The following is a 22,188-nucleotide window of genomic DNA, read 5'->3' as shown; positions in this document are numbered from 1 at the left end:
TGCATCTTAAGTACCTTTACTGTTGAGTGAACCCAGCTCACTGCATCTAATTACCTGTTGTGTTGAGTGTGAACCCACCTGGCCACCTCACTGCATCTAACTACCTGTTGTGTTGAGTGAGAACCCACCTCACTGCATCTTAAGTACCTTTACTGTTGAGTGAACCCAGCTCACTGCATCTAACTACCTGTTGTGTTGAGTGTGAACCCACCTGGCCACCTCACTGCATCTAACTACCTGTTGTGTTGAGTGAGAACCCACCTCACTGCATCTTAAGTACCTTTACTGTTGAGTGAACCCAGCTCACTGCATCTAACTACCCAGTACCTGTTGTGTTTACTTAACCCACCTCATCACTGCATATACCTAGCCTTGTGTTGAGTGAACCCAGCTCACTGCATCTAATTACCTGTTGTGTTGAGTGTGAACCCACCTGGCCACCTCACTGCATCTAACTACCTGTTGTGTTGAGTGAGAACCCACCTCACTGCATCTTAAGTACCTTTACTGTTGAGTGAACCCAGCTCACTGCATCTAACTACCCAGTACCTGTTGTGTTTACTTAACCTACCTCATCACTGCATATACCTAGCCTTGTGTTGAGTGAACCCAGCTCACTGCATCTAATTACCTGTTGTGTTGAGTGTGAACCCACCTGGCCACCTCACTGCATCTAACTACCTGTTGTGTTGAGTGAGAACCCACCTCACTGCATCTTAAGTACCTTTACTGTTGAGTGAACCCAGCTCACTGCATCTAATTACCTGTTGTGTTGAGTGTGAACCCACCTGGCCACCTCACTGCATCTAACTACCTGTTGTGTTGAGTGAGAACCCACCTCACTGCATATAGCTAGCATACCCCCGAGATGGACAAAATGGACAAACCAGGTAGAGGAAGAGGTAGAGGCAGACCCAGAGGAAGGCCACCAGGCACCGGCAGGTCTGTGGCTGTGCGAGGTGGTGTTGCTGTGATTTCATGCGGACCTGCCCCAAAATACAGTGCTCAGAAGAAGGCATGTGCCATCACTTCCCAAAATCGTGAGGAGGTGATTGAGTATTTAACACAGAACACCTCATCTCCCGCAGCCACCAGCGCTACAACAAGCACCACATCCGCTGCATTTGACACTTCGCAGGAGTTATTTGGTGGTGGTGGTGAAATCACTGATTCCCAGCCACTACTGCAACAACAACAAGAAGGCGCAGGTACACCACCTCATACGTCTGAGTTAGGTGGCGATAGTATGGACGTAACGTGTGTGGATGGGGATGATGGTGGACCACCTGAAGTTGGTGCACTTGAGGAGGTGTCTGAGGAAAGCGCAGCTGGCCAGGAGGATTATGATGACGATTATACGGATACCACATATGTTCCCGGTAGAGGAGATGACCAGGGGGACAGTTCAGAGGAGGAGTCAGAGAGGAGTAGGAGGAGACGACTCCATGATAGAAGCAGAGGGAGCTCGTCCTCAGAAACAGCTGGGGGCAGTGTCCGGTGCCATGTATCGCCAGCTATGGCCAGGGAGCACACATGCCCTTCAACGTCAGCTGCTGCTGATGCCACCGTAGCGCCATCAGCCCAGGGGGGCTCAGCGGTTTGGAAATTTTTTCACGTGTGTGTCTCAGGTCGGAGCAAAGCCATCTGTTGTCTCTGCCAGCAAAAATTGAGCCGTGGAAAGGCCAACTGTCACGTAGGGACAAGTGCTTTACGAAGGCACCTGGAGAGAAGGCACAAACAGCTATGGCAAGAACACCTGAGGAAAAGAAGCACCCCTCAAAAGACAAGCAGCGGAGAACAACTGTGGCAGCCGTCACAGGGGGCTTCTGCTGCTCCACGTTCCCATGGTATTGTTCGTGGCTGGGGGGAGGAAGAATGGATACACTTTTAAACAATTTAAAAATACAACCATCTAAACTTTCAAACAATTTAAAAATACAACCATCTAAACTTTCAAACAATTTAAAAATACAACCATCTAAACTTTCAAACAATTTAAAAATACAACCATCTATCATTTTCAAAAAATTTAAAAAAAGGGCAAAAAAACTTGCCCTCCGTAAAACATTCTTGGCAAATGCTTTCGACTTGGTTTGTCTTCCGCTGGCTCAAGGGTCCATCTGTCCACAGATGCCTGGTCGGCAAAGCACGGTCAGGGCAGCTACAGCATGGGTCTCAGCAGGCTCCCACTTCGGGCCGGAATCCAACCTTCATTCCCCGCGGTGACAATGGCAGACTTGCCCTCCATAACGGATTCCCGTTAAAGGATTTAAAGTTAGTTCATTTCAATTAGGGCCGCAAAAGGTCCTCCTGAGTCCTGTATTGTTATTTTTGGTCACTACCTCGGGGCGGGCGTGCATGCCTACCTGCTGCCCTCCTTGGATGTGTAGTGGTAGCTGTTTCTCAGGCTCCACACCGGATTCCATCCCTCATTCCCCGGCCATTACCCGGGGTCACAAATGACAGACTTGCCCGCCTCCATATGATTCTCGTGAAAGGAATGTGGTGTCATCTTTGCCCGCCATAACTGGTTCTCGTTAAAGGATTTAAAGTACATTCATTTCAAATACACAGCAGGGCCTCGAAAGTCCTCCTCCTGTATTGTTATTTTTGGTCACTACCTCGGGGCGGGCGGGCGTGCATGCCTGCCCGCTGCCCTCCTTGGATGTGTAGTGGTAGCCGTTGCTCAGGCTCCACACCGGATTCAAACCTCTCATTCCCCGGCCATTACCCGGGGTCACAATGGCAGACTTGCCCGCCTCCACATTCTCATTGTAGCGGTACTGAACAAGTACACAGCAAGTAGAAAATGTAAATTAAAAACAACACGTAAGCTTTTTAACAATGCCATGGAAAGTTGAGAAGGAAGTCACACATTACCTGACATCAATGAGTGAGGAAGAGCAATCATGCCATGTTGCGCAGTAGTCCAGCATGGCCGTCACTACACAAACAGCTGTTTGCGGTGCGTTGCACAGTGAGTTTGGTGTGTCAGTGTGAAGCAGTACTCTAATTACACTCCCTGTTTGATGTATACACATGCAAGATGTTTGAAAGCACGTTAGGCCTGCAATTTAGCATTCAATGTGATTTCTGCCCTTAAAACGCTGCTTTGCGTAATATCCAGATTTTTCACCGGGACTTTTGGCATGTATCCCACTCCGCCATGCCCCCCTCCAGGTGTTAGACCCCTTGAAACATCTTTTCCATCACTTTTGTGGCCAGCATAATTTTTTCTATTTTTCAAAGTTCGCCTCCCCATTGAAGTCTATTGCGGTTCGCAAATTTTTCCGCGAACCGAACCTTCTGCGGAAGTTCGCGAACCCGGTTCGCGAACCGAAAATCGGAGGTTCGCGACATCTCTAATGATGAGCCCGCCTCAACCTTCTCTTCTGCTGACACATTATGGATGAACTCCCCCCCCCCAACAATTACTGTCAGCATCTCAGATTCTTCCGCAAAGCCGATTTTGCACAGAGTGTTTTTTCTAGGGCTGGGGGTGGCCTCACTGGCCTGCTCGTCGTAATCCACCATCAGCTGCATCACAGGCGCAGCGTCTTTCTCCTCCAATTTGCGCCACTGACCCTGCTTGAAAATGTCCGCAACACGCTGCTGCGTCTCTGCAGCGTGACTCCCCCTAACAGCTGGACGGCCAGTGGGTAGCGGCGATATGGAGACTGATGTGGCAGAACTGCTGACGGAGGCCGCAATGTTGCTCCCTCTCCTCTTGGGCTTGGACTGTGAATCAGCACGGAGTGACAGACAGGAGCAAAGTACAACAAGACACACTGATACTGCTTAGTCAGCAGCACAGCAGCACTGCAATAATCTGTAGTAGCAGCTAACACAGTACTACTCCCACTCTCAAACAACTAATAGCACTGCACTAAGTACACAATGTAACACAGTAATCCTACCTACCTAACTACTAAGGCTAATAGCAGGCCAGCCAGCTGCAAGAGGCCTGTACTGTGTGCACACACAACAGCAGCACACAGACAAAGACACAGGACCTAACTAGCAGACAGCTGCTGCAGCTGAAAGACAGACTGACACTAACAAACTATACACAGACTAGCTAACTACAACACAGTAAAACAATAGTGTACAGAAGGTGTTTAAGTGTAAAAATGCTGGGTTTATCACTCAGATAATGCACTTGCTTCAGCCAAACACACTGGAGTTGTCTCTCAGTGGCAGTCACGAAGCAAGGACGAGATTCTCATCATGGCCCCCTCCTTATATACAGGAGGGACTGGCCAAGGTTCCCCTCTGTGATCGGTTGCTTAGGCTGGGAGCCCTCTGATTGGCTGAATGACGTCATGGACGTCATCTCCATGGTAACAGTACCCGGATCCGGATATCCGCGGATATCCGGGTATGCGACCAAATATCCGCGGTTTGCATTCCGGATTTGGGCCCAGGTATCCGGAATCTGAATAGGGACGGATAGCTGAAAAAGTTCGGATTATCTGGGTTACCCGGATACCCGGAATCCTGATGAGCAGCACTGATTATAACTGCCTGTGCAATGACAGGGGAGTGGATTGGGGCATGTGTAGCTGGGGTGTGCGAGGGGGTGCACGCAGCAGAATCTGTAAAGATTTGGGGGATTACTGGTATCCTGCTGTTTGCCACAGCAGCTGGGGTATATCAGTGATCAGCATTGATTGATGAATATGTAGTCACACCAACTATGGGTGTGCACACTGGGATTTTTAAATCATTGCTATCTGCAAGGGCCCCGGGAAAGCCCTGTTTCAATGAGATGGGCCTGTCAGCCAATCCTGTTGCAGTGGTTTCATATAATTTTTTTTAATAGAGATCAAGGTGAAATCTATTAAACATATACTGTATAACTGAGCAACCGTTAATCCATAAATAGGTATATTATATCCTTAGAGGTGTTTCCCTGCACCTAGCAGTTAACTTAATTTTATTATAACAATATCCAAAATTATTTACGAAACAGAGCAATTTGCAGACCAATTTCTATATTATGACAAATCCTTAACACACATATGGTCTACGGAAACACAATCCATAATTGACATGTATAAAATGGTGAGAGTATACCCAGCTTGGAGCAAATAATACACTGTTTTTAGGCAACGATACTAGCTTGTTTTGACCGTGAACTGGCTCTTCATCAAGCTTTTAATTACCAATGAAATGCAGTCTCCAATTCAAGTCACGGGCTCCACTCTTAATGTCGAATACTGCCAAAGTACATATCAATAGACTGGGTGGGAACAATGAATTAACTCACAACCACCCTACAGCAGGGATTTACTACTAATAGGAATGTGATCAAAATATACATACTGTATTTTTCAACATAATTGCATTGCGTTTGCTATGCAATTTTATTGTCCAATGTACCGCAATGCACCAGTGTGAACCTAGCTGACAAGTTTCATGCTCAAATTCTAGGTTACATTCATATTAATAACTCAGCTTGCACTTGATTTTGTGGTTGTATGGAAATTTGGTTTGCTTGTATGTCAAAAGCTATTTTGTTTTACACCAGCATGTAAATGACTTGTCATTTTTGCAGTCAGATCATTTTATCAGTCTTTGCCTTCTATATTTGTTGTTTTTTCTGGGCTTTGCTAAATGTCTCTCTTTTTTTCTGTTTGTTATCTTGTCTTGCTAAAGAAACAAAGAATTTAAACATAGGTAAGGACTAAATTTGAAATGCACAATAGTGTGTTTTTTTTCTTTTTTTTTTCCCTTTCGTGTTTTGTCTCATCTTGTTTCTATAGACTAAGATGTATTTTTAATGAATGATTATAACATTTTAGTTTCTTTTTTTTTTACATACTTTTTATTGATATTTGTCATGATCGGTGTCAGCACGTAGAGAGAATCTGATTATTGGCGATCTGCAGTATCACCAAGAATGCAGATGTATACCCGATTATTGGTGATCTGCAGTATCACCGATAATCCGATATAATGCTAACCTCTGGACACCAGCAAAAGAACACAATAAAGACAGTAAAATATCAGAAGGTGTGGAAATGTCCACCACACAGCAATTCCTCAGAGGTGTGGTTACCTCTGAATGGGAACCCCGTGAGTGAGATCCTCTAACCAGGCAGAGTGAGGAATCTCGACCCCCAGCAGAAATCGTCTGCTTGGGGCAGGCGTCTCGGAGAGGCAAGCCTCAGAGATAACCCTCCAGTGGGAGACGTTCCACTGAAGGGAGAAAGGTCAGACAGACAAGGGTTCGGCAAAAGAGATGATGGCGGCAGTACAGGAGCGGAAGGCAGAAGAGTAATCGGTAAACAGGCAGAGGTCAGCAACAAGGATCAGATAGGCAAAGGTACAAGATCAGCAAGAGATAGAGTAGTCAGGGATAGCAAGAGTCAAAACACAGATCAATATACAACAATATTCCTAAGCTAAGGTGTGAAATCCTTAGTATCAACACCAGGGAACTGCACTAAGGTCTGAGCGCTAACACAGAATGTATTCACAACAGCAGACAGTGAGCAAATGACATCTATGGGCTTAAATGCAGAAGCCCTGTTCCACCAGCCCGCCCAGGGGGCTGGAACCAAGGTCAGCCTGTGATTGGATGGCTGAGGTCAGCTGATCACCGGATCAGCTGACCCGTCTGCGGAGAAGGTAAATGTCCTGCCGCCTCGCGCGCGTGCGCATGACCCTCTGCCTCTGCACATCAGTGAGGCCAGGTCCCCGGTCAGCGCACGCTTGCGGACGGAAGTCCACCGGCTGGATTGCGGGGCCCGCCGCCATATCGCCAGGCGCGGCGGCGACTGCCCTGCTCTGTGCCGGCGGCTCCATATGCGAGTCGGAAGCCGCCGGCTGGGAAGCGGAGGCCGCCGCCATGCCGCCCTGCACGGCGGCGGCCCCGCTATTCCTCACAATATTAAAGAAAGGTGGTACATCATAATATCACAACAGAGATTAGGCAGTTGCCAGCCCATGCAGGGGCTCTGATTTTACAAAATGCTCTGTTAAAGGGGAACTGAAGTAAGAGGTATACGGAGGCTGCCATATTTATTTCCTTTTAATCAATACCAGTTGCCTGGCAGCCCTGCTGGTCTATTTCTCTCCTGTAGTATCTGAATAACACCAGAAACAAGCATGCAGCTAGTCTTGTCAGACCTGACTTTAAAGTCTGAAACACCTGATCTGCTGCATGCTTGTTCAGGGGCTATGGCTAATAGTATTAGAGGCAGAGGATCGGCAGAGCTGCCAGGCAACTGGTATTGATTAAAAGGAAATAAATATGGCAGCCTCCATATACCTCTTACTTCAGTTCCCCTTTAAGACTGGTATTCAAGTAACAATCATCTGTGCATTTCACTTCAGTGATCTTAGCCAACAGGAATAATAATGTCCAGAGCCCAAAGAACCCTAATTACTTTACAACGGGGCCCACACTAAATAGTTTAGCACATTGTCTCAGTTTAAATGTCAAATTCAACAAACGGCAAACAAAACAACAATACTCAAAGAAAAACAAACAGGTATAAAATGAGATATCAATATACCAATATTCCATTGAATACACATGTCTTCTAAAAGAGAATCAGAAGGGTTATGCCCTACATGTGATTATTTATAATCTAACCACACTGCCCATGTTGCATAGTGCTTAGCATATTGATCCCTACTGGTCATAACTGTGTCTTTGATTTCTTGTATCTCATTAATTTTGTCAAACCACTCTTTTATCGAGTGGGCTGCATCTGATTTCCATTTCAATGGGATAATGCACTTAGCTGTGTTAAGCATGTGGGGAAGTATCGTTTTTTATATTGCTTTGTTTTGTTACGATGCATCAGAGCACACCACGGATTGCCTTATACCATCTCGTAAGGATTTAAAATTACATTACTGCGTCCTGGTGCTGATAGAGGATGTGTAGGAATGTTGTGTGATGGTTGCTTTTTGTGTTTTGTCTAATGTCTCCCCAATTTCCCTTTCCCAGGCCCTAATATAAAGCAATGGAGGACGGCAACCTGGTCTCTTATATAGGACGGAGACTGCATATTCTGTCTTAGTCTTCTGAATAAACTGGCTAACCCACAGCGCAGCTGGGTCATTATTGTTGCATATCAGTTTATGGGAGTGACACCATGCATTTACCTGTTTTAGTCTCCAATCATCCACAGGGAACCTACTGCTAGATTCCCACAGTTCTCTGATAGTTTTGAGTCTGTTACCTGACAATAAATGTCCCAGGCAGGTTAAGTGATCTCCCTTCCAAGTACCAAAAAATCCTTTTTTCCAATCCTGGCAGAAAGAGTGGATAACCTTAGAGTGGAGGACTGTTACCTTCTGCAATACCTTTGCCACATCCCCTATTCTAAAAACATGTGCAACCCCAGGGGGGACACAGCTCTGAAAATCCCCTGAAGGCTTGTGGTACCCATTGAGCCTTTGCCAGATCCCTTCCTGCTAGAGTCATTTCCTCCCACCCCTTCGCTCCTGATTAGAGTTGAGTATGTCAGCCTTGAAGGTCTTTTCCTCCAGACAAACTGTAGAAAAAGAGTTCTAAGCCTATCAAAGAACAATTTGGGAAGAGATATACGTATTGTGCTCAGTAAGAAAAGAATCCTTGACATCACATTCATTTTAAGTATAATTATGTGACCAAACCATGTAAATTGGTCTTGGTCCCACCTCTGTAAGTCCTTTCCAAGGGTATGAAGTAAAGGTTGAAAGTTAAGGCCATACAGATCTCACAAATCAGAAGAGATTGATCCCCAGATGTTTGAGTGCTTTATATATGGGAATGGGAAGTTCTGTTTTACGGGAGTTATGACTTCAGGGTCCATGTTAACTGCAATAAACTCAGATTTAGACATATTGATCTTTAAGTTAGAGAATGTCCCATAGGTCCAAAGTTTCTGCAATATGTTTGGTAACGAAATGTGGGGTCCTCTATATAAAATAATACATCAGCAGCAAACACTGACATTTTATATTCTCTTTAATCAAATGTAGTGCCCTTAATATTGGAGTAACTCCCTTACACTACATATCAGTGGTTCCAATGTCAGCACAAATAGCAATGGTGAGTGGTGACAGTGGTCCCATTTTTAATAGGGAAAGGTTCCGATAAAATTCAATTCACCCTAACCTTTACTGTAGGAGAGAAGTAGAGGGACTTAATCCAGTGCAACATGTTAGTTCCCAAACTGACATGTGTCATGGTTTCTTGTACCAGCTCACTCTATCAAATGCTTTTTCAGTGTCTTGTCAGTAAGGGTGATCTGTTTTTTTACACACAGTGAAACAGGTTAAGTGCTTTACTGGTATTGTCCCTCGCCTCTCTCCCCTTAGCAAAACCAGTTTAAGCGAGCCCGACTAATTCTGTAAGGCTAAGGCCTTAGAAAACAATTTAATGTCCATGTTCATAAGAGAAATCGGTGTATAGCTATGGCACCAGGCAGGGTCTTTGCCATCCTTTGGAATCACTGTGTGCTTCAAGGGCTTGTGGCGGGGGATAAAGCATCTCCATCTACAAGGTTGTTGAGAAATGTGGAAAGCGGTCCCAATAAAAGGTACAAGAAGAATTTGTAGTATTTTTAGTTAGTCCATTTGGGCCTGAAATTGTACCGTTTGGGACTGAATCTAGCACTCCCAAAATCTCATAAGTGTTGATTGGGCTATCTAATTCCTTGCAGCAATCCTCATATAAGGAAGGCATCCATCTGCACTCTCTGTAAATAAGAACAGTTTTTTTTTTGTTTCATACTCGCTCTATGCGTATCTGTGTTTGAGCCAAAAATATCGTAAAGTGTAGCATCGTAGTTTCTGAAAATTGCTGCAATTTTCTGAGAATGCAACTGGCCCCGTAAATCTTTAATTTGAAGAACAAATGCTTGTTCCTTCTTTCAAGCAATGGACCTTGCCAACTGCTATGCACAACCTTAACCTCCTTTTCACTTTCTCATCCATTGCCTATAACAGTTTTTTCTTTGCCTCTTTCACTGGGGTCCGTTAAAAATGGCGCCAGTTATCGTAGTTAAAAAACGGCGCCCCATAGAGAACCACTATCGCTAGTTATTTTTCGTTTTTGACAGCTAAAAAACGGCGCCGGCTTTAAAAACGACATTTATCGTTTATATTTATATTTGTATTGCTCCCAAACGATATTTTTCATTTTAACCCTTGCTTTGCTGCCGTTTGGAAAATATCTGCCCGCCGGCTTTAATGTTTAATAGCAAAGCCCCCTTAAAAGCTAAAAACACCAAATTTGCAGGGAATGGAAGAAAATTGTGAACAAGAGGAAACATTTTTTTTTCAAAAAGACCTTATAGTTTTTGAGAAAATCGATTTTGAATATTCTTCTTCTGACCGTGGGAAAATTAAACGCCCGCCGACTTTAGCGGTTAATAGCAAAGCCCCTTTAAATGCCAGAAACACCAAATGTGTAGGGAATGTTAAGAAGAATAGTGGGAACACGAAAAAAAAAATTGTTCAAAAAGACCTTATAATTTTTGAGAAAATCGATTTTAAATCTTCAAAGAGGAAAATGTATCTATTTATATCGCGTACTGACATTTCCGCGGCGGAAACAATTCCCGCCGACTTTAGCAGTTAATAGCAAAGTCCCCTTAAATACTAGCAACACCAAATTTGTAGGATATGTTCAAAAGATACTGGGAAACAATATTTAAAAAAAAATTGAAAAATGTTATTTTATTTTTTTTTTAATTTAAATTTTGGGGTTATGTTCAGAGTGTGGGAAATTTTTTGAAAAAAATGACGTGGGGTCCCCCCTCCCGAGCCTCTGTAACCCCTTGTCTCCCATGCAGGCTGGGATAGCCAGAATGCGTAGCCCCGGCCGACTTGGGCTTCGCACCCTGAGCTATACCAGCCCGCATGGTCCATGGTATGGGGGGGGGGGCTCTGGGAGGGAGGGGCGGCCAATCCTCCCCCTCCCCCCCGGAGCCCTTGTCCAATCCATGGACAAGGGGCTCTTCCCCACCTCCGGTGCCCCAAGAGGAGGTGGGGCGATGACTCCCTGGGGGGGGTTCATGGTGGCATCTGGGAGTCCCCTTTAAGAAGGGGACCCCCAGATGCCCACCCCCCTCCCAGGAGAAATGAGTATAGGGGTACAAAGTACCCCTTCCCCATTTCAACAAAGGGTTAAATGAAATAACAACACAACCACGAGAAAAGTATTTTAATAATCTTAATTAACCACAAATACTTACCTGTGCCTTTAAAAAAATGTTCCCACGCCAATATATCCTCGGAAATGATCCAACGAATAACAATATCCTCTTATCTTGCGATCTTCAATTAACTTGATTGAAGATCTCCCACGCCAATTAGAATACTATACCTTACAATGCGTCCTGCGTAAGGAGGCATAGCACGGCTAGGGCTCCGCATTCTGGCTATCCCAGCCTGCATGGGGGACAAGGGGTTACAGAGGCTCGGGAGGGGGGACCCCACGTCGTTTTTCTTTTAAATTTATTTCCCACACTCAGAACATTAAAAAAATAAACATTGATACCAAATAAAAAAAAAACGACGTGGGGTCCCCCCTCCCGAGCCTCTGTAACCCCTTGTCCCCCATGCAGGCTGGGATAGCCAAAATGCGGAGCCCCGGCCGACTGGGGCTTCGCACCCTGAGCTATACCAGCCCGCATGGTCCATGGTATGGGGGGCTCCGGGGGGGAGGGGCGGCCAAGCCTTCCCATCCCCCCCGGAGCACCTTGTCCAATCCATGGACAAGGGGCTCTTCCCCGCCTCCCTTGCCCCAGGTGGAGGCGGGGGGTGACGACTCCCTGGGGGGGTTCATGGTGGCATCTGGGAATTCCCTTTAAGAAGGGGACCCCCAGATGCCCACCCCCCTCCCAGGAGAAATGAGTATAGAGGTACAAAGTACCCCTTACCCATTTCCACAAAGGGTTAAATGAAATAAAAACACAACCACGAGAAAAGTCCTTTAATGTTCTAAATTAACCACAAATACTTACCTGTACCTTTAAGAAAAAAATCCCATGCCAATCAGGTCCCACGACAGTATCCTCTATCTTGCGATCTTCTGATACATGTTGATTGAAGATCTCCGCCGCCCCGACGCCACACACGCCGCCTTTGCCGCACTGCTCTTAGCTATACTTAGTATAGCTAAGAGCAAAAAAGCATCTTTAAATTTTAGCTCCAATGGTCCCCATTGGTTCCTTAACAGACCAATGGGGATCAGGAGGATCCCCATTGGTTGATAAGGAACCAATGGGGAGCCTTGGAGCCAAAGTTTAAAGATGCTTTTTTGCTCTCAGCTATAAGTATAGCTGAGAGTGCGTCTATATAGACGCATTAGCGCTGGCTGCCGCTGCCCTCCCTGCCTCCCCCCACCTTTCACCCTCACCCATGCTGGCACCCAATGCACCCATGGGTGCCAGCATGGGTGAGGGTGACAGGTTTGAGAGAGGCAGGGAGAGCAGCGGCAGCCAGCGCTAATGCGTCTGTATAGATGCGCTCTCAGCTATACTTTGTATTGAAGATCTCCGCCGCCCCGACGCCACACACGCCGCCTCCGCCGCACTGCTCTCAGCTATACTAAGTATAGCTTAGAACAAAAAGCATCTTTAAATTTTGGCTCCAAGGCTCCCCATTGGTTCCTTATCGACCAATGGGGATCCTCCTGATCCCCATTGGTCTGTTAAGGAACCAATGGGGACCATTGGAGCTAAAATTTAAAGATGCTTTTTGCTCTAAGCTATACTTAGTATAGCTGAGAGCAGTGCGGCGGAGGCGGCATGTGTGGCGTCGGGGCGGCGGAGATCTTCAATCAACATGTATCAGAAGGTCGCAAGATAGAGGATACTGTCGTGGGACCTAATTGCCGTGGGATTTTTTTTCTTAAAGGTACAGGTAAGTATTTCTGAAGATCGCAAGACAGAGGATACTGTCGTCATGGGACATAACAGATTATAGCGCGGGACCTTTTACAAGGATAATGGCGTGGGATTTTTTTCTTAAAGGTACAGGTAAGTATTTCTGAAGATCGCAAGATGGAGGATACTGTCGTGGGACCTAATTGGCTTGGGATTTTTTTCTTAAAGGTACAGGTAATTATTTCTGGTTAATTTAGAACGTTAAAGGACTTTTCTCGTTGTTGCGTTTTTATTTCATTTAACCCTTTATGGAAATGGGTAAGGGGTGCACCCCTATACTCATTTCTCCTGGGAGGGGGGTGGGCATCTGGGTTCCCCTTCTTAAAGGGAACTCCCAGATGCCACCATGAACCCCCCCCCAGGGAGTCATCGCCCCCACCTCCTCCTGGGGCACCGGAAGTGGGGAAGAGCCCCTTGTCGATGGATTGGACAAGGGCTCCGGGGGGAGGGGAAGGCTTGGCCGCCCCTCCCCCCCAAAGCCCCCCCATACCATGGACCATGCGGGCTGGTATAGCTCAGGGTGCGAAGCCCCAGTCGGCCGGGGCTCCGCATTCTGGCTATCCCAGCCTGCATGGGGGACAAGGGGTTACAGAGGCTCGGGAGGGGGGACCCCACGTCATTTTTTTCAAAAAAATTCCCACACTCTGAACATAACCCAAAAATTTAAATTTAAAAAAAAAATTTTTTTTTAAATATTGTTTCCCAGTATCTTTTTAACATATCCTGTAAATTTGGTGTTGCTAGGATTTAAGGGGACTTTGCTATTAACTGCTAAAGTCGGCGGGAATTGTTTCCGCCGCGAAAATGTCAGTACGCGATTTAAATAGATACATTTTCCTCTTTGAAGATTTAAAATCGATTTTCTCAAAAACTATAAAGTCTTTTTGGACAATTTTTTTTCTTCGTGTTCCCACTATTCTTCTTAACATTCCTTACACATTTAGTGTTTCTGGCATTTAAAGGGGCTTTGCTATTAACCGCTAAAGTCGGCGGGCGTTTAATTTTCCCACGGTCAGAAGAAGAATATTCAAAATCGATTTTCTCAAAAACTATAAGGTCTTTTTGAAAAAAAACATTTTTCCTCTTCTTCACAATTTTCTTCTTAATATTCCCTGCAAATTTGGTGTTTTTATCTTTTAAGGGGGCTTTGCTATTAAACATTAAAGCCGGCGGGCAGATATTTTCCAAACGGCAGCAAAGCAAGGGTTAAAACGATAAATATCGTTCAGGCAGGACAAAATTTTTTTTTTTAAAACGATAAATTTCGTTTTTAAAGGTCTGTACTATTTTAACCTTTAAAACGATAAATATCGTTTTAAACATATATCGGGCAGAAGGGGGCGCCATTATTTTGCCGGCGCCATTTTTCACTAGACGCTCTTTCACTAGCCTGCTCCCCTCACTAGCCTGCCCCCCTCATCTGTTCAATGTGTTTTATGATCAATTTCCAGAACATGTAGGTTATCAAATAAAGTTTGTATCCACACACTTTTCACTTTCTTCTTCCAGGCCCCAATTGCTATTAGCTCCCCTCTGATCACTGATTTATGGATTTCCCATATTATATTTCTTTAAAAAAAAGGTTCCTCAATGTCCTTGCTAATTTCTTATTTACCTCAGAGTCATCCAATAGGAACTCATTAACCTCCCTGGTGGTAATCTTGAGCTAAGCTCGGGCTAGCCACAGGGAGCTCTATGCAGAGTATAGCGCGCAGTGGGCATTTTTACTAACCTCCCGGGGAATCCAGACATCGGTAGCCATTCTCCTTCCTGTCCTCCAAGGTTCTGAATCACTCTGGTGATATCGTCATCATCGATCTCACCACAGTTACAGTGCCATCCGGAGGATGGAAGTAAAATTGCAGTGCTGGAGCCCAGGTAGGTTAATGAGATAGCAGGGGCTGCTGCAGAGACTCTGCTGGCATGATTTTTTTCCGGATTGAAGGGTCTGAAACATTTTAAAAAGACCCTAAAATCCATAAATATTCATACCACCAGGGAGGTTAAGTCACCAATGCCACTGTTTGCCAAGCAAATCCCTCATTACCAATTCCGGCCACACAGCTGAATGATTGAAGATAGTCAAATATTCAATATTTGCTGCCTTTAAAGGGATACTGTAGGGGGGTCGGGGGGAAATGAGCTGAACTTACCCGGGGCTTCTAATGGTCCCCCGCAGACATCCTGTGCCCACGCAGCCACTCACCAATGCTCCGGCCCGCCTCCAGTTCACTTCTGGAATTTCTGACTTTAAAGTCAGAAAACCACTGCGCCTGCACGCCCGTGTCCTCGCTCCCGCTGATGTCACCAGGAGTGTACTGCGCAGACACAGACCATACTGGGCCTGTGCTGTGCGCTCTTGATGACATCAGCGGGATCGAGGACACGACAACGCAGGCGCAGTGGTTTTCAGACTTTAAAGTCGGAAATTCCACAAGTGAACCGGAGGCGGGGCCGGAGCATCGGTGAGTGGCTGCGCCAACACAGGATGTCTGCGGGGGACCGTTAGAAGCCCCAGGTAAGTTCAACTCCTTTTCCCCTGAGCCCCCTACAGTATCCCTTTAAAGCACCAAGATAATATTGGTCAATGTAGATTCTATCAATCTTAGTATATATAGTGTGTACATGGGAAAAGTAGGAATAATCATTGTCTAGGGGATGGAGATAACACCAGCCATCTTACAAATGTGCTGATTTTAGAAGTTGGGTATACCATGTAAAACTGACATTGGCGCCGTAGTTTTCCTAGAGGAAGATTTCATTGCAGGGTTACTGACAAGGTTGTGGTCACCCCCAAATATCAAGCATCCCTCTCTAAAATTTGACAGTTTATGCAGTACCTTTGAGAGAAAGTATGCTTGTTTCACATTAGGAGCATATATGTTTACTAAGGTATATTTCTGTCCAGCATATTCTCCTTTAAGCATTACATAACAAGGGGAGGGGGGTGGGAGCAGAGACTACGTGGGGGTAAAACAGAGTAGCTAGTCAATGGAATCCTGGAAATGTAGAGGCTGGAGAGGGGGGTATAGGGAGCTCAAAGAGTAAGGAGGGGACAAACCATAAGGAGGTGATTAAACCTTCTACTGGTTCCGTATGTGCTACAAAAAAAGTAAAGTGTAGTGGTAATTACATTAAATGCATGCTAACTAATGCTAGAAGCCTTTCAAATAATATTGGTGAACTGGAGTTGCTGATGAGAGATAATTATTAGACTATTAGAGATGGCCCGAACCTCTGATTTTAGGTTCGCAAATCTACCACAAAAGTTCGGTTCGCGCGAACTTTCTCGAACCGCAATAGACTTCAATGGGGAGGCGAACTTGAAAATTTTGAAAAAATTACGCTGGCCAGAAAAGTGATGGAAAAGATGTTTCAATCCATCTAACACCTGGAGGGAAACATGGTTGAGTGGGATAGATGTCAAAAATCCCACAACAATTTTTACTTTTCACACAAAGCAGTGTTTTAAGGGCAGAAATCACATTCAATGCTATATTGCAGGCCTACACTAATGCATGTGTATACATCAATCAGGGATTGTAATTCTCCCTCTCTCCTCCTTTGGAGGAGAATCTTGTCTTCCAGGGATTTGTAGGATGTCAAAAGCACGCTCACATACCTTGGCCAGGAATCAAACCAAGGTCAACTGCTTGGAGGGCAGCTATGCTATGCTCACCACTATACTACCAACACTACAGGCTGAAGCCAGCCTAGCTGCGAACACGGTAAATCCAGCGCTGGACACTTGGGTGCAGCAGCGCTGGACACTTGGACGCAGCCGGCGCCACCATAGGCCGTAATAGGAACTACGGCTATCGCAGGCACAGGGAGTAACTTCAGCGCCGTCAGAAGACGGATCTGAAGTTGCTTTTAAAACAATAATTCGGCTTCCAGCAATTGCTAGAAGCCAAATTATTTCATTCCCCCACTATCCATGTCGGCCTGGAGGGGGAATAGTAATTAACACGGTCCGGACTTGTGCGGCAGCAGGATCAGCCATATACTGGGTGTCCTGCGCCCAAGTCTCCGGCGCCGTTCTCTCTCGTACGCGCCTAGCTGGCCTGGAAAGGATGAAAAGCTAGGTGGCATGCAACCATTCCTGCTAACCTAAAGCTTACTTGTGTCTTACAACATATTGGCTTAAGACTTTACCAAATCCAATGCTCCAATATGGGGAAGCTTCTCTGTTTGCTGCTTTTTTTTTTTAAGTGTGGTGTCACAGTTCACTCATCTCTTCAACTACAAGAAAGGCCCAGGAGTAGTCTTAGCTATTGTAATATCTATGTTAAAGCAGGGCCCTTATTACACTTTCTCGTACAGGGCTATGGAAAACATTTTTCCCATGCGATAAAGCGAGGTGCAAAAATGAAATCATGCCTAGCAGAGGATGGTTTCAATCCATCAACCGCTGGGTTATGGGCCCAGCACACTTCTGCTGCACCACTCTGCTTACATTTGTATATAATCTTCACATTTAAGAAGGGTACATTAGTTCCCTTCACAAAACACAAAGGCATCCCTGGGTGGGCTTGAACCACAAACCTTTCAGTTAACAGCCAAATGCTCTAACCAATTGTGCCACAAGGACTGTGTGTATGTATTTGCTGCTAAATGGCTATCTGGGGTTTTCTATGGACAACTGATGAACACAAAATGCAAAGCCATCCCTGGGTGGGCTTGAACCACAAACCTTTCGGTTAATAGCCAAAAGCACTAACCAATTGTGCCACAAGGACTGTGTGTATATTGTTGCTGCTAAATGGCTATCTGGGGTTTTCTTCGGACAACTGTTGAACACAAAATGCAAGGCCATCCCTGGGTGGTCTTGAACCACCAACCTTTCGGTTAACAGCCAAATGCACTAACCAATTGTGCCACAAGGACTGTGTGAATGTTGTTGCTGCTAAATTGCTATCTGGGGTTTTCTTCAGACAACTGTTGAGCCTTGCAAATAAAATAGACGAACTAGAGTTCATTCTGAATGACAAAGGCTATGACATTGTGGGAATAACCGAGACATGGATGGATGAAAGCCATGACTGGATAGCTAATTTAAAAGGATACAAAGTGTTTAGGAAGGAAGGACAGGAAAAAAGGTGGAGGGGTTTGTCTCTTTGTTAAGAATTCTTTTACAGCTGTCCTCAACGATGAGATGGAGGAAGATTGCGAAGATGTGGAGTCCGTTTGGGTGAATATTCATGGTGGAAATAAATGTTGCCAATTGCTTATTGGGGTATGCTACAGGCCACCTCATATTAATGAAGCTGCAGAACTGCGATTACTACAGCAGATTGAAAAAGCTGCAAGTAAAAATGAGGTCATAATTATGGGCAACTTCAACTTTCCAGACATTGACTGGAGTATTGAGGCTACCCATCCTGGTAAAAGTAGCAGATTTCTGGCAGCACTACAGGACAATTACTTGATTCAAATGGTAACGGAACCAACTAGGGGGAATGCGTTACTGGATCTGATCATTTCTAATAGATCAGATAATGTATCAAATGTGCAGGTTCAAGAACATTTGGGAAATAGTGATTACAACATGATAACGTTTGATCTGGTGACTGATAGGCCACGGGGCAGCGGGACCACTAAAACTATGAATTTTAGAAAAGTAAAGTTCAAGCAAATTAGGCAGGCACTAAGTTTTGTGAACTGGGATAATGTACTACAAGGGGAGGACACTGAAGGGAAATGACAAGCTTTTAAACTTATACTCAATCAATATTGTAGTACGTATATATCCCATATGGAAACAAAATATCTAGGAATAAAAAAAGGCCTCTATGGATGAATAGAAAGGTTAAAGATAAAATGAAGAGGAAAAAGAATGCCTATAAGGTCCTAAAACAGGAGGGGACCGAGGCTGCACTTAGCAATTATAAGGAGTGCAATAAAAATTGTAAAAAATAAATTAGGCTGGCAAAGATCGAAGCTGAAAATCAAATCGCTAGGGATATCAAATCTAACCCAAAAAAGTTTTACAAGTACATCAACTCTAAAAAAAGAAAGGTTGACTGTATAGGACTCCTAAAGGATGAGGGTGGGAACTCAATGGTGGATGACCAAGGTAAGACAGAGTTATTAAATGCTTTCTTTGCTTCTGTCTTCACAAAGGAAACAGCACTGTTGCAAATTACAGAGGCAGAAGAGTCTTAATCTTCTAACTGTAATATTAAATACTTAACGCAGGAAGAAGTGAAGGCAAGACTAAATAAATTAAAAATAGACAAGGCACCTGGCCCGGATGGCATGCATCCTCGGGTCCTAAGGGAATTAAGTTCAGTTATAGATAAACCCCTTTATCTTATCTTTTGTGACTCTCTTTCAACTGGCAGAGTCCCAGTGGATTGGCGTACACCCCACGTTTTCCCATTATTTAAGAAGGGCAAAAAATCAGATCCAGGAAATTATAGACCTGTAAGCTTAAAGAGGATCTGTAACATGAAAAGATCCCCTGGGGGGTACTCACCTCGGGTGGGGGAAGCCTCCGGATCCTAATGAGGCTTCCCACGCCATCCTCCATCCGTTAGGGGTCTCGCTGCAGCCCTCCGTGGAGTCCGTGCAGCGGTGACGTCAATATTTACCTTCCTGGCTCCTGCGCAGGCGCTCTGACGGCTGTCGGCTCCGAACTACACGGAAATACCCGATCGCCGTCGGATCTGCTCTACTGCGCAGGCGCAAGTTTCCTGCGCCTGCGCAGTAGAGCGGACCCGAATGAGATCGGGTATTTCCGTGTAGTTCGGAACGGAAAGCCGCCACAGCGCCCCCGCTGGAGCAAGCAAAGGTAAATATTGAACTGACAGTCGGCACAGTCGCCGGCTGTTCGGAGGGCTGCGGCGAGACCCCCGTGGGACAGAGGACGGCGTGGGAAGCCTCATTAGGATCCGGAGGCTTCCCCCACCCGAGGTGAGTACCCCCCAGGGGATCTTTTTAATGTTACAGAGTCTCTTTAACATCCGTTGTATGCAAACTTTTTGAGGGTTTACTAAGAGATACTATACATGACTTCATAGTAGAAAATAATCTTATTTCTCAGCATCAACATGGGTTTACTAAAGACAGGTCCTGTTTGACTAACATTCTGTAACGATTGGTGTCAGCACGCAGAGAGAATCTGATTATTGGTGATCTGCAGTATCACCAAAAATGCAGATATATACCTGATTATTGATGATCTGCAGCATCACCGATAATACAGATATATTGCTAACCTCTGGACACCTATAGGTATGTGAGTGTTTGGTGTAACAGTAATACTTTGAGCAATGCGCCAGCATGCTGGAATACTGCTCGGAAAGGCACAGGAACCTTTCAGCAGCCTTAGGCTCTCTAAGGGGAGGAGTCAGGCTGGAGGTAGGAAGGACCAGGGAGTGAGTGACACCTGAAGGTATATTTCACTATCTGGTCTGGAGACTATCTCTTAAGGGGAGAGATGGCTCTCGAGGTCGGGCACGCCTGGTCGGTAACACACTGACAGATAAAGTACAAAGACAGAAGGCTGATTCTGTATCCAAGGCAAGCAGGGTCTGGCAATGGTATATTAGATATGCGAGGTACCGAATCAGAAGACAGAGGAGTAGTCAGAAAAGCAATAAGTCATAACAGATATCAAACAATGCCTAATCTGAGTGCGAGGTCCTTGGTCTCAGCACCCTAGAACTAGTCTGAAGTATAACACAGATGATAACACAGTTCCCTAAGCTGGGTGTGAGGTCCTTGGTCTCTACACCCTGGAACTAGCTTAAGCATAAACAGAATACAATTCAAATAATCTGGCTAAGTGTGAATTCCCAGGTCCACCTGGTTCTAACACACTGTAGGATCTGACTAAAGGTCTGAGTGCTTCCACGTAGTGATCGCAGCGGCAGACCACCAGCAACTGACAAGCAAGTTGTATATATAGTTGCAGGACTCTGCCGCCCCGCCCGAACCATTTAGCCAATCAGGAGTCCAGCAGGAATCTGCTGATCATCCTGATCAGCTGACACATCTCCTGCTGACATAAAGGTCCTGACTTCTGGCACGCGCGCGCGTAGCTCTAAACCTGTGTGAACTAACAGGCTCAGCCACACCAGCTGCATGCTGCTGCGTGCAAACCACTGTGCTGGACGCGGAATCAGCCGCATGCGGCGGCTTTTCCGCGTCCCGCTCTGCCGGCAGACACACGCTTCCGAGTACAAACCACCGCACTGGACGCGGAATCAGCCGCCTGCTCAGTAGCACTCGCGGCGGCTTTTCCGCGATCTCTCACACATGCTCAGCTTTTATGAGGTAGTGAACGCTAATATGGATATTGGGAATGCTGTAGATGATGTGATATACTTAGACTTTGCAAAGGCCTTCGACACTGTTCCCCACAAAAGTCTGGTGCAAAAGTTGAGGCTGCAAGGACTGGGGAAGAGTCTGTGTGCATGGATAGGGAACTGACTAATGGACAGAAAACAAAGAGCTGTGGTCAATGGATCGTACTCAAAATGGGAGACTGTTAGCAGTGGGGTACCACAGGGGTCTGTTCTGGGTCCAGTGCTCTTCAATTTATTTATTAATGACCTAGTAGATGCAGTAGTGAGCAATGTTGCTATTTTTGCAGATGATACTGTGATGAATAGCGGAAAAGCCGCCGCGTGTTCTGACAGTAAGGCAACTGATTCCGCGTCTGATGCGGCGGTTTGTCCGCGTCAGCATGCGTCTGGGTTATCTGAAACTAATGGTGCACATGGGAAGAATGGCGCGGGGGGCGCCGCATGTTCTGACGGTAAGGCGGCGGATTCCGCGTCCAGTGCGGCGGTTTCCCCGCAGCAACATGTGTCTGGGCTGTCTGGAACTAATTGTCAGCAAGGAGTAGCAATGATTGGCACAAGATGTAAGCGCTGGCAACCAACGGGGGTAACAGATTGGGTAACTGTGCCTCCAGATCAATCAGCCATACAGAAGAGTGGTAGGTAGAGATAAAGTATCCGGGCACCAGTCACAGCAAAAGTGATGCTAAACAATCTTTAATCCATCCCCATCAAACTGACATACAGTGAATTGTGCAGGCCTTACAGCCGTTTCGCAGGACAACCTGCTTCTTCAGAGGCAACAACATTGTGAATCAAACAGAGCAGACTTAAATATATAAACATTAATTGTCCTGGCTTACCACACCTCCTAACGCCACCCCACCGCCGAGCGCACTTGTTCTAAGCAACGCCCCGAGCCACTGACTGGAGTAGAAAGTTCGGCGTCTCCCTTCCGGGAGCGTCATACAGGCGTGCGCCTGATTGGTCTGATGGGACGTCAC

General features: G+C 45.7%; 1 protein-coding gene across 6 annotated transcripts in view; it reads left to right on the top strand.

Moving 5' to 3' along the window:
- The window catches only part of TENM2 (teneurin transmembrane protein 2), a 4,210,084-nt gene that overhangs the window by 2,781,984 nt on the left and 1,405,912 nt on the right, over positions 1–22,188 (top strand). For 5 of the 6 annotated variants that reach the window (XM_068277423.1, XM_068277418.1, XM_068277419.1 and 2 more), the window contains one exon: positions 5,659–5,679. The exons of the other annotated variant lie outside the window; for it this stretch is intronic. In XM_068277423.1, coding sequence (XP_068133524.1) covers positions 5,659–5,679 — 21 coding nt within the window. The remainder of the gene's footprint in view (positions 1–5,658; positions 5,680–22,188) is intronic. 6 annotated transcript variants of the gene reach the window in all.

Source organism: Hyperolius riggenbachi, chromosome 3 (assembly GCF_040937935.1).
Source record: "Hyperolius riggenbachi isolate aHypRig1 chromosome 3, aHypRig1.pri, whole genome shotgun sequence".
Taxonomy (NCBI): Eukaryota; Metazoa; Chordata; class Amphibia; order Anura; family Hyperoliidae; genus Hyperolius; species Hyperolius riggenbachi.
This window is presented reverse-complemented; position numbering and strand designations above follow the sequence as displayed.